The following is a 26,099-nucleotide window of genomic DNA, read 5'->3' as shown; positions in this document are numbered from 1 at the left end:
ACACCATTAAACAGCAGCCAGGCTTCAGGCCTCCTCCACTCCAGGCAGCAGAGCACCCAGCGGACACCAGGCAGGAGAAATGCATCTGATCACACCATGACCACCACTCCCCAGGAATCCGGGAAACAGAGGAACTTATTAAAATAAACCACAAACATGCTATTAGCAAATGACCCACTTCTTTAACAAACAAAAGATGTTTAAAAACACAGAAGAAAAACAGAGTGGTGAGAAAGACTATTCCATATCCAAGGAGACAGAGGTGAAATGGTATAGCATCCAAATGCCATTTGTGGGTCCTGCCTTAAATAACCTCAATTTAATTTAAAGGAGTTTTTTTGGTGACAACTGGGGAAATCTGAACATGGATTAGCGTTTAGATGATAGCAAGAAATTCTTATTTATTTTGTTAAGTGTAATAATATTGCAGTTGTATCAAAACAAAAGGATCCTTATTTTTTAGAGACAGGTACTGAGATGTACTTGCTGGCAAGAATTTAGGATTCTGAAATTCCCTTTAAAATAGAAGAGGACGAGGAAGAGGAGGAGAAAAAAGGAAAAAGAGAGCTGAAGAGGAGGAGGAGGAGGAGGAGGAGAAAATGTGTGAAAGGTAAGTAAGTTAGCAGGTTGAAGCTGCGTGATGGGTAAGTGGGGTTTCGCTATACACTTATGAAATGTGAAAATTTCCATAATACTTTTTGTAACACGAAGGACACAAGAATCACTCGTTGAGTTTAGCAGCTTCCAGGAACCTGTATTTTGAGCATTCAGACCCTATATGGGACAGCTCCCACGTGGATGCAACTACTTCCTCAGGGCGGATGATCAGCCTGTGTCTCTTTCTGGAGGACTCTGCTGGCTCCGCAGGGTCGGCCTTCTGTGGTAACGGCATCCCACGTCCCTGTCCCTATATCCACACTGTGACTAGCTCCTTCCCAGGGTCATTCAAGTGTGGTCTTGGGATTTGCTTTGGTCAATGGGATGGTGGCAAATGTGATGCCAAGAGAATCTTGAGAAGTCTTGTCCACTTCTCAAGTGGGGCCTAACCTTTCTTGCGATGCCTGGGAGCCTCAAGTAACCTGCTGGAGACACATGCCCAGTCACTCATCGCCATGGCAACAGCCCACAGCAACAACCAGACACGAGTGAACCTCTCCTGGACTGTCCAGCCCCAGCCAAGCTGGCCCAGGTGAGAAAGGCCACTCAACTAACAACGATCATACGTAATTGATTTTTGTTGTTTTAAGCCACTAAGGTTTGGGGCTATTTGTTCTCAGCAAAACCAACCTCATATAGTACATAATCAAAAAGTGTAGGCAAAAGCATTTTTTTTTCCCATTTGCCCACTATCTTATGAAGATAAAACAGTTTGTGTTGTCCACCTCTTCAGATTTCATCCAGAGGTGAAGGATAATTACAGATGCAGTCTGGGCAGACACGGATTAGATCCCTTTCTGCCCCTTACTAGCTGGCCAAGCTCTGTGTACCACTTATACCTCTGAGCCTACCTTTTCTTCTCTTTAAAATGAGGACAAAACTGCTGCCTGCCCAGCAAGGATGTCTGAGGAATTAAACAGAACAGATTCCCAGCACAATCAAACCTCAGCAGACCAGCTCTTATCAGTGGTGGTTCCTTACCCGTCCACGAGCCCTTGCTGTTTAATGATCCTGTGGGATTCCTCCCTGGAGATCCTCCCGTGAAACCAGTGCTGTGTCCTGTGAATCACTGTGAGGGGGAGAGAGGAGGAGGGCAGGATGGTGGCGCCTCTGCAGAATGGCTTCCTTGACAGCACAACCAACTCTGATCAACGCAGAGCCCCCGACTCCCCCAGCTACAGCTTATGTGGTGCACTCTGGGCACAGGCAAATTTGTAAGGCTCGGGGGAGTGAAGGGGGTGTTGTTTGATTTTCTTTATGTACAAAAACATCAGGCAATGTGCCTGTTTACCTGTACTTAGGGTAGAAGGGTGGAGGGGACTTTGGCTACCTAGGATGTTCATCCGTGTGCTTCGCTTCTGCAAAAGAAATTCCACATTAGCACCAAGGACAGCAGACAGACACACCAAGTCATGGCAGGGCACTGGGTCGGGTGCTTGACTGGGCTCACAAGGGCCCTTGCCCCATCTGAAGCCCCCACTGACCCCTGAGAACAAAGAGCTCAGGGTTTCCAGTTGTTAAGAACACCCTGAGATATCTCTAGTAGCCCCAGTACCGAAGTAGAGATGCTTATTTCTCACACTGAAGACATACGATGAAAACGCCATGAACATCCTGATAAATCTCAGGAGAAACACACGAGCCTTTCTATTAAACTCACGCAGTTCTCAAAGCACTGGGCGCTGGACTTCCCGTGCTTGGGACTCCCTGAGGCTGAAGTACAGAAAATGCCAGAGTACAGGCTCCTGTTTTGCACATAGCCTTTAAGCCTCAGGAGCTTGGAAGCTGAGTGATAGTCTTTCTACCTGGAGATTAAGAACCTAAGCCTTGGGGGTGAGGGAGTAGCCCAAGGCCTCCAGGCTGTTAGCAGCAGACCCTGACGTGAACACCTGCTGGCCCCACTCAGGCCTGGGCTCTATGCCCTCCACAGACAGCCACTGCCAGTTCATCAGAACAGTTCTGCACGGGGGCCAGGGTGGGCAGAGAGTTCTGTTCCTCTCCTGTCCCTTCCATGAAAGCCCAGGGACAGGGGGCAGTGGGGAAAGGCTGGGTGCTGGGAACATGGAAGGGGCCTAGAAGCGCCAACTGCTTCCTGCAGCTGAGAACTCAGAGGACCCCCACCCAACATGCCACCCCTCTTGCCAACCCGCATAGAGCCGTTCTCTGGGAGAAGACCACGTGGTGGGGCTGCCACCTTGAGGGAGCCCCTCCAGGCTGGCCAGGGCCGGGGCCTTACCCTCCAGGCGTGGCCCTCCTCCAGGGCTGCGCTCTGGGCCTCCGCCGGATTCTCTATCACGCGTCCTGTTTGCCCAGAAAAATCCATTGCCACGAGGGAGTTCTCGGAGACACTGCGCTGAAAAGGGAAGGTCACGGTTCTTAAAATATAGCGAAATAAGGCAGAGTGGAGTCTTGGCGTGAAACTATCATCAAGACGGTCAGGAAAGGGGAGCAGGGAATGCCCGTTTTCTACCTCTGAACTCCCCAAGTTTCAGGTGGGAAATTCACTGGTTTAGCCTGAAAATTCAGTGGCCCCTTCGGTTCTTCTTAAGAATGAAACACATTCTAGTCCTCCCTGAGTATTAAAAAGGCTGCTGGTGAGGCCCCCAGCACCCGCAGCATTTGGACCATGTGGTCCTTCACAGGGTCCTGACCTGCACTCCAACACATCAAAGAAATCGATAGCCAGTGTGAGCCTAGGCCTCCCCAGTGAGTCATTCCCTCGGGGACGTGCGTTCGGCAAAACTCATGGACTCTTTCTGTGGCACCATTTGGCATCTCAAAGGGGCAGACGCTGAAGGACCCTCAGGACTATATTTTGAGAAGATGAAGTGCTTCTGCCCCTTTGAGAACAGAGTGTCCAGAGCACAAGAGGAACGATGACAATCTCTAAATTCTCACCAGGGAATGAATGCAGCATAATAGTCAACAGCTCCCATGGGTCCCAAGGCTTAAGGAACAAAGGCGAAAAGCAGGAAAGGCAGTGCCCCACAAGGCCAAAAGTTGTTGCTGCCATTTTTGAGCATTTAAAGAAAGCCACCTACTTACACAACCCTGAGGGGAGATGCAGGGACGGGAGAAGAATGGCAGAGGAATTCACTCCCTGCCGTTACGCTGTTGAGACTACAAAACCGACGTCATCGTGGGACATAATGGTTTCGCTGAAATGCGCACACACTCTCCGGAGGTTCTCTTGCCCACCCCGTGTGAAATGAGGCGTCCTTAACACGTGTGATGCAGAAGCTGAAACGGCACTAGACTTCTGAAGGTTCTGGCTTTACTTACCACTGGCGTTGAGAACGGGGATAGCAAGGCCTTCCTCTGCTGAGGGATTCGGTAGTTCTGGTAAAGGAGCATTCCATACTGGAGGGGAGAAGCCACAGTGAGTGACCGGCCCGGGAGCCCCGAGGGCTGGCATGTGACAAATGCCACAGCAGGAAAGGGCAATGTTGAGTGCAGAACAGGGAGCGATGCCCTGTACCAGCCTCCAGGAGCCTGAGTGCCGCTGACCCTGATCAATGCAGGGATTAGGGGCAATGATGCCCCTTGAAATAAAAAATCCGAGTATAGCTTTTGACTTCCCCAAAACTTACCTACTGGTAGGCTACTGTTGACCAGAAGCCTTACTGACAACATAAACAGTTAATTAACATATATTTTGTATGTTATATGTGTTCTATACTGTATTTTTTATAAGGAAGCTAGAGAAAAAAATGTTATTAAGAAAATAATAAGAGAAAATACAATTATGGGATTGAACTGCATTTACTGATCCTGTAAGTTTACATTGTTGACATAATGAATTATCTGTGTGATGTAGAGGGCAACCGTTCAAACTCTATCAAGCAATTTAAGTTTTTCTTGTAATGTCATGACTTTTCTCTGTTCTTGGGAGCACGTCCAGTTTCACTAGTGACATTTCATATGGGTCCCATGGTGTTCCTTAAAGTTCCTGTATTGCACTACACACAACGAAAAATACTCCAGAAACATGAGCCCAGTTTTTACTACAACACGTAATTTACTGGAGAGAGGACCTGCTCATGGGGAGATAATTAGCAACACAAGGTGGGTTTTTAAAAGGGTATTTGCAACATCTGAGTTCACTGTAGCAACAGGAGGTGGCTACAAAATTATGAGTAATTTTATGCAGTTCTGAGGTTATCCACATCTTTGTTTGTTCACATCTCTTGACTACAAATGGTGCCATATACAGTCGGTGTTTGTGTGCATTCAGTTTTGATAAACTTTAACTTTTTATAATAGATTTCTATATATAAAAAAATCTCTAAGTGGAACTACACAGTTCAAATCATTCAACTTCACATTCAATATGGTGCACGCCTCAGTGCTGCTGCTACTGTTGCCCCTCAGGAGGGAAGAGCTGACTGGTTTGGAATAAGCAGGATAGTGACAAACATAATAATAATAACATCAAGAGCAAGTAATCTTACTGAGTGCCACTATGGGTTAGGTATGTGTCTAAGTGCTTTATGTTGTTATTTCATTTAATCCTCTCCATTTTATGAGCTGTATACTATAATTATCCCCATGTTACACAGCACATAACTGAAGCACAGAGGAATGAGGCAAGCTGCCCACAGTCACGACTTTGAACGTACACGGCCTGTTCCAGACCCAGTGCCCTCCCTAGCCGAGGCTTGCCACCTAATTGGCTCAGCAGTCTGTGCTTTCTGATCCTGGCAATTAGGACTTGGGGCCCTGCAAAGTCTTACACACATCCAGCATCCCAGCCTACACACCCGAATCACACATTCCAATCACGTGGAGAAGAAGAGTCTGAAACAGGAAGCAAAGTCATCAAGTGCGACACCTCTTCTTTTATGGGATCTAAGCTTAGTTCTGGCTCTAGGTCTGCCATACTCATTTCTAAGATAAAAATATCTAGAACATGATGCAAAGGTCTAACAGAGGAACAACTGCACTCCAGCGAGAGAAGAGTGAGAACAGGTCAGGAGAAATATTGGATGAGATAATGCCAAGAACTTTCCAAAGTTGACCAAAAGACGTCAAATTACAGATTCAGGGTGTAGGATAAATAAGCCCACTCCAAGCATATCGTGGAAAGATTGCTGAGAAACAGACACAAAGAAAATGTCAAAAACAACCAGAGGAAAACATGCATTATTTTCACAGAAGCAATGGGAAGACAGACAGCTAATGTTTTTACATAAATTATAAGATTCGGAAGACAATGCAGTGGGAAGATGCAGAAGAGAATAACCGCTAACCTTGCATCCTATAACCAGTGAAATGTTCCTTCAAGAATAAAAGTGAAACAAAAACTGAGAAAATTTCTTAGGCCCACATGAAAAGAACTGCTAAGTTGAGGTCTCCTAGTCCCAGAGGGAAGAATGCGAATTCAGGAAAGATTAAAGCGCAAAGATGTAAGTGATTAACATTAAAATTGAGTATATAAAACAGTAACAACATTATGTCTTAAGAGGTTTTATATATACGACAAGAATCCTTCAAAAGGGACAATGGAGCAAATGGAACGAAAGGTCCTCATGCCTGTCTGAAAGCAGTCAGAAACGTACTACATTATAAAAGATTTTCGTAAGTTCAAGGTGCATGTTAGGCTGGGTGTGGTGGTTCATGCCCATAATCCCAGTACTTTGGGAGGCCAAGGCGGGCAGATTGCTTGAGCCCAATTAATTAATAATTGTATTAATAATTGTATTATAATAAATGTGAGATATTCCTTAAACATAAGGACCCAGAAAGGTAGAAAAAAGACAGTCCAAGAAAAACTATGTAATGAAGCAAAGCTGAGGTAAAAAGCGTTAAATAAATTAATATGAACCAGATTAGACTCTGGGGCAAGGAGCACTGCTAGAGATAATAAAGCATATTTCATGTCTTAGAATTGACATACCAGGAAGATACAAATATTCTCAATTTTGGGCACCTAATTAACATACACATTTTATTTTATTCACGTTTGCATGTATATATCTACATCTATGGGTGTGTGTAGACAGAAAAGATTAAATGGTAATAAATAATTGTTGCAAAGTTTTAATGCTGCGTTCATTGCCTTTTCAACGTCAGCTCATGTAAAACCAAAGCAACCAGTACTAGGGACTCTTGCGTGGATCAGGCAAGACCTCCCTCTTGGGGATGAATTTCTACAGCAGATTAAGAGACTTTTAGAAGACAGAGGAAGGAGGAAAGATGGTAATAAATAATTGTTGCAAAGTTTTAATGCTATTTGCATAGCTCCTATAGCATCCAAGAAATTACCTAAAAAACAATGTAACAGGAAGGAATGAGACAAAAGATTATCTGCTGGCGCTATCTACTAAGAGCATCTTTCTGAAAAGCTAAGTATAGCTAGGCCAGCTTTCTCCTATGTAGACCCAAGCTATAAGATTTATTTATTTCTTTCAAGAAAGTGTATCTGTGTGGGTAAAGATGTAAGAAGTCCTAGGTTAATTCAAAATAACAACCCAGCTCTGCCTTTCCACGGTTGATATGAAGATGCTGTTTGTAGTAAATGGTAAAAGGGCCCTGTCAGCTTCAGCCCTCAGACCCTCTTATCCTCTAAAAGGGGATCCGGTGTCCTGTGTCCTCTTCTGGAGGAAGGCAGAGCATACACATGGGATGCCTTGTTTTAGAACGATTGTCAACATGGAGACCCTGGAGTCATAAAGAGTTGCCTCTCCACTGTCCCTAACTCTATCCAGGTATCATTTCTGAATAGTGGGTAATGAATCAGTGCCAACAAGACTGAAATGGCATTTTGATTGTATTACAATCCTATGGCTGTTTGAGGCAGAAACATGTCACTTGCACTCCACTTGAGATTGGCCCCGAGGCCATCACTGCTACCTTCCTGTCAGGTCTGGCTTCCCAGCCTCCTATAAGAATAGTACTAAGATGTATCCTTAATGTCTCTAGAATCTGTGTATCACTGGATGCAAAGTGCTTCTCTGCAAAGTGGCAGGGACAAAAGGAATGCATTCAGAACTGACTGCACCTTCCAGGCGGCTTTAGGGAGGGCAGCAAAGCATGGTAGTGAGGAAAGGGGTTCTGGGGCCAGAATGTCAGGGCTCTGACCCGGCTCTGCCACATCGCAGCAGCCACAGCTTGGGCCTCAGTTTTGTCATCCACATAATGATTATGATAATATGCATGCCACTGAGCTGTCACAAACAGTAAAGTGATAAAGAATGCCTGGCCCATAGCAAATGCTCTAAAATAATCTTAATATTATGTAACACATCATTGTTAACACTGACAACAATAAAGTCAGTTCGTTTTGCATTAGTCACTCTGCCCACATCCTTTCCTGTGGCTCGTTATGTTAGTGCAACAAAGGAGAGACGCCCAAGAAACAGTGGTTAAGAAGCTACTACCTGGATTTATTATGTATTACCCAAAGTAATAGAATTCATAGCTTCCTGGAGTGTACTACCACTTTCCTTTTTCATTTCTTTCTTTTTTTTTTTTTTTGCCTTTTCCAAAACAGATTATTCATTTGCATATTAAAATTTCAACTATATACAGACACCTTTAAAAGATCACCCGTGGCCGCTGCCCCCTGTCTGCACAGCTGCCTCTCCCATCTCCTCTCCCTACTAAGCAACCTCTTTCTTCTCTCCTGCAGTCTCACAGAATGTTCACGAGCATACCATCTAATACAAATATTCCCTTCACACAAATGTAGCATTCTCTCTATATGCTGTTCTGTATTTTGCTTTTTAATTGTTAGTAATTTTTCCACAACAGGACACAAAGAACAATCTCATTCCTTCTGGAGGTCCATGCAGAAGACTGCCCTCGATGGACATTATGTCACCTGTGTGATCAGTGCCCACTGGTGACCCTTACACACTGAAAACTGGCCTATAACAGGAGTGGTCTATGATCTATGATGTACTAACATGGACGTTTCCTCTTCCATTATGAATTCATAAAATTTTGATTTTCATAATTCTTTTTGTTATCAGTGGAAACATAAAATAAGGTTCTGGGACAGAGATACAGGAAGTCAATCTGTGGAACTTTTGGTCTGGGCCCCAGCCTCCTATAAAATGGCACTAGGATGCATCCTTAATGTCTCTGGAATCTGTGGATTACTGGGTGCAAAGTGCTACCTGCCAAATGGCCACAACAACAGGACTACATTCAGAATTGGATCTGCAGCACCTCCAGGAAAGTTTTGAGCTATGCTTCCTTCGGCTCCTCCATCTCCTTAATTGACTCCACCTTGAGTCTCTGGACCAGATAAAAGGCCACTACAGTTCAATGAAGGCTGGGAGTTTTTGTAAAGAAATCCCTGGACCATTGTATCCATCGGCTCCAAACGAACATCTCCTATGGAGACCCCTGGACTTTAGCCAAGCTTATCTGGGCCAGCTAACTTGCAACTCACAAGGACTCTGTAGACTTAATTCCAGACATGTGGGATATGGTATGTGTGCAAAGGAACACTGTGGGAAATCCAAAGTGATTACAATAAACAGTCGTATGAAATCACTCTGGCAATTAGCATGAAATTGCTGTCAAGGGCATTACTCCATATGCAGTTCCACGTGATACATTTCCTTTAGAACTTACAGTCAGGAGGTACCGTCTCCGCTGAGGAGCTACAGTGAGCTGTGTAATTCATCATGTTTACTTCATGGTCCTGGCTTTTTGGGAACCTGAGAGTTGGTTCAGTCGTGAAAATAATTAACACCTCATGTACTATTTCCTTTCTCCCTGGTTCTGATTTTTCGAATCCTATTCTTCTAATCTAGTGGTCTCAACCAGGGGCAATTCTCCACCCTCTGGCTCCAGGGCACATTTGGCAACATTTAGAGACATTTTTGGTTGTCTCAACTGGCCAGGCGTGAGACTGGCACCTAGCAGGCAGAGACCAGGTATGCCACACAGCTAAGTGGCCTGCAATGCTTGGATGTCCCCCAGACCTCCAACAAAGAATTATTCCACCCAAAATGTCAGTAAGTACTGAGTCTGGAAGACCTAGCTCTAACCTGTTTAATATTAGGCCCTCTGTTAAAAACTCCTGAGATCTTGTTTAGAAAGATGCTTAACTACATTTGATAAATAAAACATTGTGACAAAACAGCAGAAAAGTTACAAGCATTTTCCTGCCAGAACAGACAAAGTATTGTGCCTATCATGGACTGGGCCCAGGTTGTGTACCACTTAGCTGAAAAATAAGCCATTCTTCGGGGACTTCAGAGGAGACAGAAAATCAAACCAGCACAAGACAACGTAACGTGGTTAGCATAACAGGACAAAGAGGAAGAGGCCTCTCACTCTGTCGAGGGACTGGATTTTATGGGAGGAGAACCTGCCTTCTGACTTTGTCTATTCTGGCAGGTCCAGAGGCCAATTTTCATGAAGAGATGTGCACTCAACACAAACTGCAAGATGTCACATACCTTCAGGAGTCTGAACGCTGTCATCCAGCACGTCCTGGTTTGCTCATCCTCTGCACAGAGCAACCTCAGCTCTTTAGCTTCATTCCTGACTTTGTTTGGCTACAGGAGGTAAAAGAAAGTTCTGTTAGTGTTACACAGGGAGTCAGAAACAGCTTCTGTCAAGGCAGGGCTGCATCTGACACAAACCAGAGACAACCAGCTGGAGATCCCCCTAGCAAGGCGCACAGCAGATGCACACACACCTGTGTGTTAAGCATTCATTCATCCGCCTTCCTGACAAGCCTTTATTAAGTGCCTATCATGGACTGGCCCCAGGTTGTGTACCACTTAGCTGAATACTAAGCCATCCTTCGGGAACTTCAGAGAAGACAGAGAAACAAACCAGCACAAGACAACGTAACGTGGTTAGCACAACAGGACAAAGAGGAAGAGGCCTCTCACTCTGCCGAGGGACTGGATTCTATGGGAGGAGAACCTGCCTTCTGACTTACAGAAGGAGAGATCTTAAAGTTGCCCCCAGGCCACTGAGAGGAGGGGCGGCTGCAGAGCGTAGCCAAGAGGGGAAACCCCTGAGGAGCTCAGGGATTCTGACGTCTGAGCAGCCCAAAGATCAGACCCCAAGTAGAAGGTCCAGAGAGGGAGACTGATGTTGGCTCTGGAGAAGGAGACAGAAGGGGAAGAAGGCACCCCGAGGCAGGTGCAGGCACCATGGGGAGAAGACAGGTGCCCCTCCACAGGCAGGGCCCTTTGGTGAGGGAAGAGAATTGTTGCAGGGATAAACTGACCTGCATCTCCACAGGAACCCCCTGACCTCAGACTCAAGAAACAATGCTGGACACGGCCCCAGCTCTCCCTCTCCAGAATCTGGAGGGGTTGAGGGACAGGTGTGACTACCCTGTGCTCCGCTGGTGCTATGAGAGAAGCAAGCAGAGACTGCGTTTGCAGACATGCAAGCATGGCTAGTGTGGGCTGGTGGGAAGGGAGCGTGCCCGCTGCTGCTCATACCTCCAGCCCCGCCTGAGGCTGCCTTGGGCCTCTAGCTGGTGTGAATTAGACGCCTATTACTTACGACGGCAAGAGTATTCCCTGAGCAAGGTATGAAGTGATATTTTGGAAAGAAATTTTCTCCTAAGGAGGGGCTCCCCGTGTTCTGTGTTTTCGGGATGCGGCTTGGGCTATGGCTCGTAAGTCAGCCTACGGCGCAAACTCCAAGCACAACTATTCACTGGCTACTGGATGTGGGCAATGTGGCCAACTTCCTACCCCACAAGGGGCTATGAAGATTAAATAAGATAATGGATGTAAAACTGTTAGTGGAACATCTCATGCACAGTAAGCATTCAGTAAATATCATCTACCATTATGATTATTAATACCATCACAACCTCATCAGGGGAAGAGGAGTGGGCTCTGCCCACAGGTGTGTGCACATGTGTATGTGTGTCTATGTACATATGTGGATAATGTATGTGTATGCACACAGGTATATATCTATACATGTATATACACACGTGTGGTATGTGCATGTAGATGTGTGTGCACACGTGTGTGTGTGCATGCAGAGGGTGGGCCGCATTGTGTCCATTCCTATCTGACTGTCCCCACAGCCAGAGGCCCACACAGAAGCCATCAGCTCACTCAGTACCATGCAGGCAACCCAGGTGACAGGCTGGAGGTCCTCTCCCTTGCCCTGCCTCCCCTTCCAGCTACTAGTACTGGGCTACAGCCACAGCCCACCCTTTGAAGCCAAAAGCCACCCTCCCTAAAACACTGAGCCCACTGGCCACACTGTCTATCCCTGTTTGCTTGTCCTTGAGCTTCTGAGCTACTCAAGGGCTGACAGCAGCACGTGTACAATAGATGTTTTTACAGGAATGGAGAAATCCAGTGTGAAACTGTATTTCCGTTGAAGACAACAGAAGCAACAATCAAGTGCTGGGTAAGAGAAGAAGTCAGTTTCCGGTGGGCTGCTGAGCATGCGCGCCGTCTGTGGACAGCTCGGGGGTACCTTTATGCAGAGCCCGTGGTCTGTAGGGGCGCTGTACTGCTTCCTGCCAGCGATCAGGGAGAAGATGTTGCTGTCCTCCAGGTCGGCCAGCAGCTGCAGGTGTCTGGGTTCCTGTGACAACAATGGCCAGGTTAAAGTCTCAAGCCCAGCAAAGGGCAAATGTGTTCACCTCCGGTAGACAGAGGGCAGTCTCTGCACACTTATATGCACTTTCCCCGATGACACTTTACATGTTACATATGATTATTACATGAGGTGTAATAAGTGCTAAACTAAAACCAAATTCACCCAGTCTCACCCAAAACACCCACTTCCCCAATTCTCAGACACACAAGACTGTCGGAATGTATTTGATACTTCTGCCAAATCAAAGCCCCATGACCAGATATTCAAGATAAAAAGCAGAAGAAAATCTATAACCCAAAGGTCAGAGTTAAGAGCACAGGGCCTATCTGCCTTTGGTTTGCTGTGCATCCAGAGTCCAATCGTACCCTGGGTTTTCCCAGTGGTAGCTTGTCCCACCCTTCTCCTCCTCAACTCTCCAGCCCAGCTCTGTTTCCTGCTCTAGGAAATAATCTCCCGACTTCAGCACACACGAGGACGCTGAGTGGGCCACACAGCACAGCTGGGAGGTCAGGACACTACCATGCCCTGTGTCAGACCAAAGCCCCTCTCTGCAGATGACCCCCCTTCTCTCTGGCCCATGCGTCGGCAGCCGCTGACTTCCCAGAGTTGGCCTGATGCTCAACACCTGTGCCAGGGTCCCGCCAGCTCCCTTTCCCCTTTGCTGGCCAGAGTAAAAGAGACCGTAGCCCTCAGATGGTAAGTGCTCAGCCACGTTGAATGGACATGGCTCCTGCCACAGGGTGTATGTGGACAGCATGAGAAGAGAGCAGGCAAGAGTGTACACGGGAGCGAAGGAGCCTCCGGCCTAAGCCCTCAATGCTACCAGTTGTCTTTTGAGGGCCTGCAGCTGTTTTCCATCTCCCACCTTCTTCTCACTGCGGATACATGCAAACCTGCAATTTATTTCATAAAATATCTGATACATAAAGTTACACTGGCATTAGGGTGGCAATCATCTATCAAACATCTTGACAGCTAGCTTAAATCCCAACTTATGGGAACTAGGCCAGTCTCTGAAGTGATGGGGCAGCCGGGGGGTCTGCTACCAACCCACAGTGGGGGTGGGGCTAGGCAGGTGGGGTTCTTAGGTATGTATTATTTATTACCTAGTTTCTGAGGGAGACCAGGAAACCTGTGACTCCAAGTTTAGCTGTTGCACAATTAGCTTATTAAGAAGTTGTCCTGAGCTTGGAGGAGTCTAAGGTGCATTTAAAAATGAAGCCTAGGTTTACTCTGAGGACTCCCGGGGGCAGTGACGGGGGCAGAATCAGGGCTGGTGGTGGCAGGTTTTAAAGCTCACCTTTGAAGTTCCCTTGGTGGAGCAATAAAGGCCAGATCTCCGCAAACACACATACAGCTTTTTCCATGATTTCTTTCCCAGCTCTTTCACATGCAAAAACCCTTGAATTTCAGGACAGCTACTGGAGTTCAGAAAATTCTGTTGAAGAACAAATTTTAAAAATTACATAATGCTAATCTAAAATAATTAAAGCAGACATGTTATCAGCATAACTGACATTTTCTGAATTATTAAAAGACTCCTTTTTTTGATCAAACTGAGAGTGTTCTCCTTTCCAAAGTCTTAAAATCCCATCTCAATTGGTGCTGCATAGAACATAATTCGTATTTAAACACATGCAAGCAAATGGACCTTTCTAACACTGGTGATAACACAAGTCACGAATTTCCCTGTAAGAGAGTGCACTGAAGGATCCAGTCTGGTATCAGACTGAGGGCAAGAGCAAGTGCCACGACTGAGTGAGTGGGGCTGTGGGGACTGAGAGTGAGCATGCAGTGGCCACTTTTACCCAGGCACCCCTCCAGTCAAGGGTCACATAAAAGGTGTCATTTGTCTGCAAGTGATGAACCCAGGTGCAGGACATCCTGGTGATGTCCCCCTGTTCCACTTAACTTTTCCCACAGGCAGCCTTAAGAATAAAGCCTTTATCAAAACAAAACAAAACAAAACAAGAAACTATGCTTTTCATCAAAGGGAAGACAGGCCGAGGGCCAGGTCACGGAGCGAAGTTGGGGAGGTGATGTTCGCAGGTCCTGCTACTAGACTGGGAGGCGACAAAGCTCTTTTCCCCCAGGTGGGAAAGGCACATCGGACAGAGCCCTAGTGCACCTGGGTCAGTCCTTCCTGAGTCTCAAGAGACCACAGCATATCTTCACAAAGCACATGAGTCCTCCCAAAGTCAAGGCAAGTTAAAACAGAATGTGCCATTTCACTGTTCACGGTGGTACAGGTGGTACCTTAGCACTGACACCTCTCACCAGAACAGACACATGCTATGGTCAGAAGGGCTTCTGAAGACACCACCGGAACAGAGCTCTGAAGCTCTTATCTTTTAGATGCTGAAACAAATTTGGTGATAACAACATAGCAAAAGAAGGGCTTATGAGCAGAATTCTGTAGGAACTATATTTTAGTAGTTTCTGTTACATGTAATATATCACTTGGATATTGTTGGTGGCCTTAGGAAATGATTCATTCTTTCACTTTTGACGTGTACACAGGCATATTTTTAAGGGTGTAGCTGTAACATTCCCATTCCCCGCTCCCAGCTTCCCTGGAGGAGCGTGTGTGACAGCTGGGCACAGAGGCCCTGGTGGCTCCCTCCACTGGAAGAGGAGGTGGGGAGAGACCAGATTTTCTCAGAACAGACTTTAGGACAATTAAAGCAGGTTTCTTTATTTGTAATGTATGGCAAGTTACTTGTAAAAGTCTGTTGTGGTAACCCGATCATCTTTTACTACAGACTCAGTGCTTCTGCAGAGATTTCCAAGCAGCTGGGCGGTGGCCTGACCTGGGACCCCTGCTCAGAAAGGAGCTGGGGAGCCCTGAAACTGGGGTTTCTCCATGCACCCCCCGGCCCACACTCAGCAGTGGCATCACTGGACTCTTCTAAGTCAGAGCAAGGGCATTCTGTGTGTAAGTGCCTGTTTGGCTTAGAAGGAATCCAGCTACACGCAGATTTTCCAAGTAAACTTTTTAATTTCTGGTTACTCTAAACCCCCTTAAGAGCCAAAGTTATAAATGATGAAAGATGCAATCTCTTCAGGTTTTTTACAATGTTGCCATTCAGTTCCAAGAGGATTTCTATTCAGAAACTCTATTTCAGCAGAGGTCTATTTTGGCCCAGTACCTGCAAAAGCTGGCTTTGACTGCCATTTGACTGCTGGCACCAAGTAACCATCTGTTCTGGGAAGAAATTCTAAGAAAATGGGAAAAAACAAATACGTGAAAGGTTAGTTTCAAAGTGAGGGAAGGTATGTCATATAGATATGTCAATTTTAAAACTATTCCTACCAATATAATTATGTACACCTGTATTTAAAATGGCAGTCCTTTTTATTCTCCTATCACACAGAAGAAACAGCTCCTTCAAAAGGTTGTATTTCATTTCCTGAAATGTTGGGTACGAGTATGGAATACCACCTATGTTTACTAAGGGATGCATGTCTCACAGCATACTCCATGGCAAAGAGCGAGATAAAGAATTCCTGAAACTAAAAGGTAAGCCCAGTCACGAGAAAAGCCTTTTCTGTTGCATTCCCAAAAACAGTCTTCAAATTTCTCACTCTGGAATAAAAAAGCAGCTAAATTATCAGAGTCAGAAATGACCCTGGGTCTTCTCCCCAGCTGACACAGCTCTGCCTCATGACTCAGGACGACAGTAAGTAACCCAGGAGCTAGGAGGTGCCCTCCCTATCCCGGCCTCTCACAGGACAAATGTCTTCTTTCCCAAAAAAAGAAAAAGGAAGAGAGATCAAGGTGACCAGCTCAAGACACCACCAATCGCACTGATTTCTCTAGTCATTCTTTCACGTATGATCACAAAATGTGTTTGCTATGTGCAGAGAATAATGAGTTTTTCTTCTGCTAAGTGTTTGATCAGTTTAACTGAGAACTTTCAAAATAACAGAAAACGCCCAGTCTCCCCCAGCTCCTGTCTTAGAGACTAACCCCCTTTACACTGTGTCTATTTGAAGAAGGAGACCTCTATCTTCAGCCAGTCCCAGGCACATTTAGTGAAGCACGAGACTGGGTTTCAAGCAAGGATTGCTTCATTAAACTGCAACTCTGACTCTCAAACCCATATGCTATGTCGTGCCTCTCAGTCACTTTCTAATCTGATACTATGAAACCCAAGTATAAACTTCCAGATGTCAAGAGTCCCAAACCCCAAACCTGAAGACGTAAGACTCACCATGGGATTTTTAAAGAACTCGTATTTTGCATAATTCTTCCTGAATAGAAATTTACTCTCACTGGCCATGGTACTCTCCACTTGGACCACCAGCTCATGGTCTTCCAAGCACCTCTCTGCAGGGGCAAAGTATCACATGTGAGATGCAACAGGTGGGAAATTCATGGTAGCTTTACAACCAAATGCAAGATGTGTTCAACTTTCTATTCTTTAAATGTTATGAATAGAGACGAGGTCAGGAAGGAAACTAAATTTAAATCTCTCTTTTATGTACTACCAAATTCATAAGAGGTCTTAAGATACACAGCATGAGGAATTCAGGTCAATACTTATTTTTATATACTTCTTTTGAATTTGGCATCAACCAGATGTTAAGGAATGAGTCCATAATACTCTCAGCAAATGATTTTGCCCTTAAATTAATAAATTTCAATTCTTGTAAATAAAAGACTATAACAAGAAACAAAGGAGAAAGAACTTGAAAGGGGAGGATGACCAAAGAGGGCCCAGAGATGGAAGCTTTTTTTTTTTTTTTTTTTTTGAGACAGAGTCTCGCTCTGTCGCCCAGGCTGGAGTGCAGTGGTGCGATCTCAGCTCACTGCGAGCTCTGCCTCCCGGGTTCACGCCATTCTCCTGCCTCAGCCTCCTGAGTAGTTGGGACTACAGGCGCCTGCCACCACGCCTGGCCAATTTTTCTGTATTTTCAGTAGAGACGGGGTTTCACCATGCTAGGCACGACAGTCTCAATCTCCTGACCTCGTGATCTGCCCGCCTTGGCCTCCCAAAGTGCTGGGATTACAGGCATGAGCCACCATGCCCGACCGAGATGGAAGCTTTCTAATGACATCAAACTTGGTTGCCAGAAACGATGGTGCTGTGTACTGTGGGAGGGGCCGTGATGCACGGCGAGACTGTACGTACATACTCATCTTTCACGCTGAAGCCTGCACGCACCACATCATGGAATAGTTCTTGTCAACTGAATTACATGTAAAGGCAGGGAAAAAAACATACTCCATCCTCCAGCACCCGCTGCGGACACGTACACACGCACGCATGCACATATGCACACGCCTCCTTCACAGCATCTTCCATAGCAGCACCGTCCCCCGGAAAGGGAAAAGTCGCTTCCCTCACTGTGTGAACACAGTGGGTCCAGGTGGAGCGGGAAGAACTCAGCATACCCTGGAACAGCGTGTGCCTGCAGAGGCCGCACTGCTCCCTTTCATGACAGCTACGTCCCTTCCCAGGCACCTCCTCAGAAACTGTCACAGGACGGTGGTGGCCACGGGAAACTAACCTTATTAAATCACGGAATAAACAAGAACAAATGTACAGCAGGGTCAAAGTGTGAACTGATGCCAAAACGGTAAAGATTAACATGCTATGGAATTGACACCAGGGCAGTTCTGTCGTCCTAAGACCCTACCCTCCTCTCCTGCAGCCAGACTGGAATCTTGAGGAAAGTTTCATCTTGGAAGGAAAAGGAAGAAATGAAGTTAAAGGCAAAAGCATTTCTGAGTCAAAGTGATCTAAGAATGCAGAAAAGACTTTCCGTCTACAAAGAACAACTGTCGCCATGGGCACGCATCTCAGATGGGCCCCGACTGGCATGCAGAAGCAAATTCTGGAGCTGATTCGTGCTCGGCCCTGGTTTCGACATTACAAGGAAAGGATTCCTTGGTAAAAACACATTTAAAGCCAGAGTTTGTGAAGGAAAAGAATTTTCTCCCCGTGGCTGCCAGAAAGCTCAGACTTGGCACCACCAGCAAGTGTGGAGCAGTTCCCATTTGTCCCTGTCTGGGAGGGAATGCTGCTAGCAACATGTGAACCAATACATGGCCCTCATGTCTCCCCATGATAGAAAAAGAGAGAAACCAAGAACATGCAACAAAAACTGTTAGGTTTGCTTTCCAAAAAGAGGTTCATTCATCGAAAATGGATTTTCCAGAAGGAAAACAAATCAGTGACTTCTGTTGAAATGTTTATTCAGAGAAAAATGTCGTTCTGTAGTTACAGGAAAAAACAAAAACAAAAATCCAAAACCAAAACCAACAATCTAATAAACTGTTGATGGTTGATTTACAGAACTAAAAATTTTTATCAGGCAAAATAAGGAGAAATAAAAATGGGAGGTGACAGCTACCTAAGTGAGGAGAATATGTCTGTTTCCAAAGCAAAGGGCATTTTGTCTCCAAAGAACCCTGAGGACAGCCAAAGAGGATGCTTGGGGGCAGCCACCAGGCCTAAAGGGGGTGGCCAAACGCATGCAGGCGCCCATCCTTGTGGACAATACTTCCCTGTCTCCCTGGGCTGCCCCTGGAAAGATCGTGGGAAAGTTGCACATGGCAGTGTAAACACACAGGGGGACGTGTCCCTGGCCGTCAGATCCAGGTGGACAGGTGAGGGCTTGGTGCCCTGGCAAAAGGGGGCCCAGGAACTCGGGATAACCGGTGGGCTGTGAAACCGACTGTATCCTGAAAGGAGTGTGCTTTGGTGACTTCAGAGGGCGCCTACCATCCCCAGAGGTGGGTCCCAAGAGAAACAAAACATCAACTCCCTTTTCCTCATTCACAGCAGGTCAGCAAACACAATGTGGCAGGTGACCCCTTTCTCAGAGACGCAGAGCTGTGCAGCCTCCAGATGCAGCTGAGTGCCCCGGCACAAATGCTCCGGCACCAGTGTTCCAGTTGGCCGTTGACTGCGCAACATCTGTTCAAAGATCTTCCCTCCAGTTTTAATTTTCTCGGTGATTTAAAGACATGTATTTCCAAATGACCTTGCATGATTATAAACAATCACATCACTATCTATAAACTGCGTATGATTACAATGGCCCTAAGTTAAATGGGAACACTACTTTTCGTGATAATATTCCAAAAGTAATTTCAAGAAATGGAAAAGGCAAAAATTCTTTGAAGTACATTTGTATTTTTCAAATTTCTGAAACTAAGGCTGGCATTACTCTACTCCTCAAGAAAGAATATTTAAATATCAAGACAACTCAAAAAAGAGAATCTTACTTCCTTGCCTTAACCCTTGCAGCTAAAGTGTGACTCCTCGGCAGAAACCTGTGCTGCCACTTGGCAGTGGGAGGGGCCATGGCAGAGCCGGTGCACAGAGGATGTGCACCCCACTGTCTCGGCCTCACACTGAGCTGTGGCACTTGAGCCACTCCCTGCCCATCATTCCTCAGCACAGCCCACCCAAGGGAAAGAAAAGAGCTGTCAGCAAGCTCAGGGCTTTCCCGGGCTAAGAAACCGTCAACAGTAATCAGTGAGATAGCCCTGACATGTGGATAAGGCTGTAAGTGGACTTCTATTTATAAATTTTAGTGGGGGAAAGGACATCTTTTGTTGCTTTTCACACGTAAAAGGGAGAGGGGGACATAAAACCAGCCTGCAAAAGGCCCCCTCTACTCAGCAAGGGTCAACGGGCGCCGGCTGCTTCTCCCTCCACACCTTTCTGCATGTCCAGCTGTCAGCATCCAAAAGTGTGGCAGCCACAGCACCTCCAGAGTTACTGCCACAGCATTTCTCATCTGACCAGGAACAAGCACAAAGCTGTAAACAGCCCGAAAAGGACTTGTTGCTCTTCCTGTCTCAACCTAATTCTCAGGACAACAGAATTCCTCAAATCCTTGAAATTTGTAGGATCTGGCGGAAACCCTCTTCTCTTTACTGTGTTCTCTGTGTAAGTTCCAGCCTCTCCCAGATTATCTGGCCTTAGTATGCCTGATGTCTACAGTTACTCGGGGCCTGGGTGCAAGAGCCCCAGGCACGGGGTGCCCCCCACATTCCCAGGGATGGGTTTATCTGCAATCCCATTTTCAAGTTCAGGGGGCATCAAGATACTAGTTTTGTATGTTTAAATTTGTATTTTTCAACATTCCTTTTATCTTTTATTTTTGAGGCAGGGTCTTGTTCTGTCAACCAGCTGGAATGCAGTGATGCAAACACAGCTCTCTGCAGCCTCAACTTCCTGGGCTCAAGTGATCCTCCTACCTTGGCCTTCCAAAGTGCTGGGACTACAGGCATAAGCCACAGCGCCTGGCCAAAAATACCTTTTAAAATATAATTTGTTTACTTGATATGTCTGCAGGCTGACTGTTTAATATCACTGCATCCTCCATGTGTGAAGCTGCTCTGGCTAAAGTGAACCTTCCAGAGACTTGCAGCTCACATGCTCAGGGCAGAAGGGATGGGGACACCTTCCAAAAGACCTGTCCCATTCTGGCAGCCCCAGCTGGACTTACTGTCAGCTCTTGAGTGGCTTGGGTCAGGCACAGTGTTTTCAAGGCTAAGAACTCCACTCCAGACACTGAGACTCAGAAACATCCCCAACAGGTAGAACCTAGGGGCAGTGCTAACATAGGAAGGGACCATTTAAAGGGACAATTGAACTGGGAATCATAAAATAGACCATCAGTCACTAAGGCTTTGCCTACCAGGGCAAGGGGCTTCACAACAACTTTTCCAAGTGCGTCCAGTAGTGAATGTTCCCAGGAGCTCACACTGGGAAGGGCCACCTGACCTTGCTCTGCTCATAGGAGTCCTTCTCTGCTTACCCACAAGCACAGTGCAGAGCGGGCAGGACAAACCACCCTCAGCCAGAGGGGCTACTCTACCGAGTGACAGCAGGGATGCCACTGTTGCTGCCAATGGAGGGTGACCAGTATCTCAGAGCAGTGATGCCCTGCAGGCTGCAGACACCCACGCATGGTGCTTTTCTCCCAAAGAAAGGGAACCACGTGCTGCAGGCTATCTCGGGAACTGCCCTCACTTTTTCTAAAGCCATCACTTCCTTCTGGGTGTAGAAAAGGTTTAATATTATTAAGGGACCGATATTTTAGCTGTTAAGATCCTTATACAGGTTGAATATCCCTTATCCTAAATGCCTGAGACCAGAAGCTTTCGTTTTTGGATTTTTAAATTTTGGAACATTTGCATTATATTTACCAGTTGAACAATCCAAAATCAAAAAATCAGAAATGCTTCAGTGAGCATTTCCATTGAGTATCAAATCAGTACTCAAAATGTTTCAGATTTTAGAGCACTTCAGATTTCAGATTTTTGGATTAGGGATATTCAATCAATAATAATGTACTTTGTACTTTGAAATCCTCAATTCTGGAGGCTATACATAGGCTTCAAATACTGTCCAAATTGGGTGCCCTATACCTTCAATTATGGGGGGTTTGGGTTACAATCTGCCTTAGTATCTGCCCTATAGACTTGCAAGTACTACCTGCCTTTTGCCCCAGCCACCAGCCTGGTGTATGTCCACATTTCTGTGAGAGTACCTGACATATAATTCTAGGAAAGTGCTCTCTACAAGGAGATAGCAATGTCTGGGGATGTGCCCTAAGAGCTGGAGGGCCAGAAGGGCCCAGGAATACCATCCATGACAAACATGAACCCCCTATTGGCCTTGTGGCCCTAGCGTCCCTTTCCAAGGGGGATAAAGCTGAGATACCCAACAGACTCTCCGAGAGGCACCCCACAGCCCTGCATTTTCTCACTAATGAGCTTCTGATCGTTGAATGCTGCTAAATCATGGCAGAAATAAGATGTTTAGTTAAACAGCAACTTAATGTTTTAAAAAACATTAAGTGACAAGGTTGGGTCACAAAACAGTATTCAGAGAAGTTATAGGGATGGGGGGACGCAGAAGCTCTGTGCCAACGGGAATGAGTCCTGGGGTTGCTGATCTTACAGGCTGGGGAAACTGGTTACTCTAAAAACTTGCAAAGTCCTCTGCAAACCCAGCCGATAGAAAAATGTGTTTCCTAGTAACTAGTAAGAATGGAACTGGTGGTGAGAAAGAAAACTGAGGAAGGAGAGGAAGGATATTCTAAGGAATTTCATGTATCTGCAAATCCTGGCTGTGTGAGGTTCATTAATTTTTTCATTTTTTACTTTTTTTGTGAAACAGGACCCAAAATGTGACACCAATGTTCCTCTTTTTTTTTTTTTTTTTTATAATTTCACTTGTTTCTCTTTCCCATTTTTTCCTTTTATACTTAATTTTAAAATAAAGTGTCATCCCCCACGAGAGTGTATTAAGTCCATCTAAAAAGAAGAGAAAGAAATAAGGTGTATAAATATCACATCCCTACAAATCCTGTGTGCTTACAGACATTTGTTTTTCTATTCTCTCAGAGTAAATGGTTCTTCATTTGGTGAAAGTTTTAATGTATCATTTATTTATCTACCACATGATAGTCTAGAAATCAAAGGGTATCACATGAAATAGATAATTCAAAATTTCTGAACCATTCCTTATATGTTAAATTTTATGTATGTATATCTGTACAAAATTTCTATGTGTCCTGAGTGTGTCCAATTATATTCAAGTACTAAATATCTGCAGAAGTCCCTTCCATAGTTCTTTCAAATGAAAAGAATATTCAGACTTTTGAATGGGCTTTCAACAATAATCACTGTATTTGGGTCAAACTATACAGACTTGTTTTTAAAGTTGTATATATATATATGCTTTTTTTCCCACATATATATATATACACATGTAGAGACACATGCTGAAGGTTTCCCACTACTATTTAATTTCCAAGTTACTTGTGTGTCAACAGGTGCTTTTGACAGCCTTATCAGACCACTGTAGGATCCACTCATGCACGTCCTAAGCTGGAGTCTGATGGGACAGCCAGTCTCCGTGGGAACAACTGTGACACCATGGTCACTAACTGTGGACCTAGTAAGTGATCCTGGCAGGAGAAAGCTGTTAGTGACAATGAAGGAGAAGGCTTCTGTCATCACACAAATGCGTTTGGCAATTGGTAGAGATGGGAAAGAAACCAGCAAGTGTTCTGTTCAATTCCTTCAAAAAGCATACCGTCTGCCCAAAGTACAGGGCGCATTAGAAAACAGAGACTTAAGGTGGTATCAGCTCAAATTTACACTGCATTATTTAGGCTTAAATTGTATAATATTACGTGGAAGGATGCTACTCCAGACCTAGAGGTTTAAATTCAATACTCCAGACCTAGAGGTTTAAATTCAATTTATTAATCTTTCAAAAAAGGTTCATAAGAAAAATCAGAACTATGGGACGTTTCCAATCTGTGTTGTTTTTATCTCCTTCGAGACATGGAACAAATACAGCTGTTGATTTAGATAAAATTTTGGTTTTAAATATTTTACTATGTTTTGTAAGAACTATATTTTATCAGATAAGAATTTAAGCAAAAGTCTGAAAAGCTTTTTTACCTAAAATAAGCTACCTGAACAAAATACCTCAATAAGTTCTGTTAAAGAGTCAGTATCTTCAAATATTCTGTGATACAAAATATTCTCTTGCTTTTTAGGCACGACATGCGCACACACATACACCCGTGCACGTACACCATTCACAGCCTTGTTAACCAGCATGCAGAGATGCCATGTAAGACTCAACTGGAACTTACAACAAAGTGCTTCATAATTTGCTCCAATACCCAGCAGACCTCTCTGCACTTTGCTGCCTATAACCATGGCTCCCTTCTTCCCATGAGCTGAAGAGCTGATCTCAGAGGGGCAGCTGCAATCCTGTGCACGGCCGGCTCTCTCCAGATCACCTCAAGGGCACCTCCCTCCTGTCCCCTGCCCACAGGTGTGCAACAAGCTTCAAGTGGCTCTGACAGCTGGGGAGGCCGGACAAGCCACAGGGAATTTCTCCGTGTCTGAGCCCTTGGGCAAGTTATTACCTCAACCATTCAAGGCAAGATTCCCAAAGCACTAGGGGAAGGGGGCTGGAGGGCGGAGAGTGAAGTTTTAGGAGAAACAGAAGAGGCAGGAGAGTCGAGGGGAACCCAGAGACTGCCTGCTAATTTGGCAAAGGACACTGTGTTCACATATTTGGCATTTGGCAGCAGCGGTCTTCATTGAATTGCACGTTGAGTATCCCCAGGCGCCATTCCTGTTCCGATGGTTCCCTACCTAATCCTAGGTGCGGGTGGTGCTCCACTAGTGTCCAGCTGTTGTCATCCACACAGTGACTTTTGTAAACCAGCAATTGGCACAGGTCTCTGGCTGTCATGTCTGCTAGAATCTCCACCACTTTGCTCGTCCCATCTTCACTAAAGACTTTAACATCCTGCAACACACAAAGGGGATACTTAGAGATAACAACTTCAGGTTTTCAAGAAATAAAAACTGAAACAAAAGAAAACAGGTAAAGTAAAAATGGTAGCACTCCAACACATGGGCAACTGTTTTTCCAAGCAGCCAACAGGTCCCCATCGGCTGCAGGGATGTGACTCTCCCTTCTCGCCTCCCCTTTCCCACCTCCTGGGGGCAGAGCAGGTAGGATTACAACATGATACTCTTAAAATGCCCAGGACAACTCACGGGAACATACAGCACATGGCTAAACCACCAAACCTGCCTTAAGAAGTGACAGGATTCACAGGATTCATTTAAAATACTGCTGGTGGTCTCGGGGTTGGACATTTTACAGTTGAACCAATTGAAAAAACAAGCAAAGCAACAAATCCTGTAAACCTCCCTCTTCCCATCATAACTTTTGACGAGTCCACATGCTCTCCCAGGGCACAGGGTCCAGCAACGGCACTGACAGCCTTTCCCGCAGCACCTCACCCCTCACAGACACGGAGGCTCAGGCTGGAGTGGTGATGAATTAATACAAAAGAAGAGCATAATAAAAACATAGTTACAAGATTCTTTAGCCCCTAACCCTACAAAGTTACAAGCAAGCTTCATTTGCTCATTCAAATCCATGAACACTGAGCAGCTCCAGGCCAAGGGATGGAGAAGTAGAGTTCAGAGGATGGGAGTCTATCCCTCCCAGGCAAGACCCCGCAGGAATGCACCCTTCCCAGAACACCAGGTGTGTTTAACAAATTCTTACCGTCTGGAAAAAGCAGTCAGAAGAGCAAGACGGCATTTTAAATCGCGACTGCCTCTTGCAAGGGAGCGTGTTTCCGTCTCTCCCCCACTGTCCCAGGCTGGCTGTGTGGAGCCTGCATGTGCCCTGGTGGGCAGGTTGTCTCCGGGCAGCAGGGAGGCCACCTGCCCACCCGCTGGGCTCCCAGGTTGCCTTGCACCGGCTCCCTTACGGAGTGAATCCAGCCACGGTGATGCAGTCACCCCACAGACTTGCTCTCCCACTCCCACACGACAAGACCTGGGCTTGGGGGTGAGGATGAGGTGAGGATGACAACCCCAACAACACAACTCTCACACCAACTGGTCAGAAAAAGCCCCGCTCAATGCTCTCCCATGGCAGTGAAATCACACACAGGCAGCTGAGAGGTTGAAGCACGTGCGTTCTCTGAATCCAGCCCCATCTGCCAACCTCCAAATAATCTTTGTCCTGCAACTGACGTGTCAGTGGCACCTTTGGAGCTGGATCTGCAGGGTGGGTGAGAACATCAGTTTGTCCTGACCAGCTCCCTCCGAGGCTCCCCGCTCTCTCTGGCCCTTTTCCTGTGTTTGGAGTGGGGTGCTTACTTGCTCTGAACTTTGATTTCTGTGGCCGGCGCAGAGTCTGACAGCAGAGGGAAGGGCTGGGAGGCCCCCGCCTTAATCAGGAACTGGGACCACACCATCCTACAGGGACCCTCTTGACCCTCCTACAGCTAGCTACCCTCAGCTGTCACCAGGTGAGCAGGAAGGAGTCAATGTCACTCAAGCTTGAGTGCCCAGGTTGGGGCGGGGC

At 45.9% G+C, this 26,099-nt stretch overlaps 1 protein-coding gene across 5 annotated transcripts in view; it reads right to left on the bottom strand.

Annotated features, from left to right (window-relative positions):
* Positions 1–26,099, bottom strand: part of GRB10 (growth factor receptor-bound protein 10) — a 191,792-nt gene that overhangs the window by 12,257 nt on the left and 153,436 nt on the right. For all 5 annotated transcript variants that reach the window (XM_012002088.1, XM_012002089.1, XM_012002090.1 and 2 more), the window contains 10 exons: positions 24,359–24,515; positions 16,422–16,537; positions 15,357–15,425; positions 13,508–13,645; positions 12,082–12,192; positions 10,074–10,172; positions 3,940–4,017; positions 2,894–3,010; positions 1,949–2,015; positions 1,639–1,726 (listed from right to left, as the gene is read on the bottom strand). In XM_012002088.1, coding sequence (XP_011857478.1) covers positions 1,639–1,726; positions 1,949–2,015; positions 2,894–3,010; positions 3,940–4,017; positions 10,074–10,172; positions 12,082–12,192; positions 13,508–13,645; positions 15,357–15,425; positions 16,422–16,537; positions 24,359–24,515 — 1,040 coding nt within the window. The remainder of the gene's footprint in view (positions 1–1,638; positions 1,727–1,948; positions 2,016–2,893; positions 3,011–3,939; positions 4,018–10,073; positions 10,173–12,081; positions 12,193–13,507; positions 13,646–15,356; positions 15,426–16,421; positions 16,538–24,358; positions 24,516–26,099) is intronic.

This window comes from Mandrillus leucophaeus, unplaced genomic scaffold, assembly GCF_000951045.1.
Source record: "Mandrillus leucophaeus isolate KB7577 unplaced genomic scaffold, Mleu.le_1.0 Scaffold678, whole genome shotgun sequence".
NCBI lineage: Eukaryota > Metazoa > Chordata > Mammalia > Primates > Cercopithecidae > Mandrillus > Mandrillus leucophaeus.
This window is presented reverse-complemented; position numbering and strand designations above follow the sequence as displayed.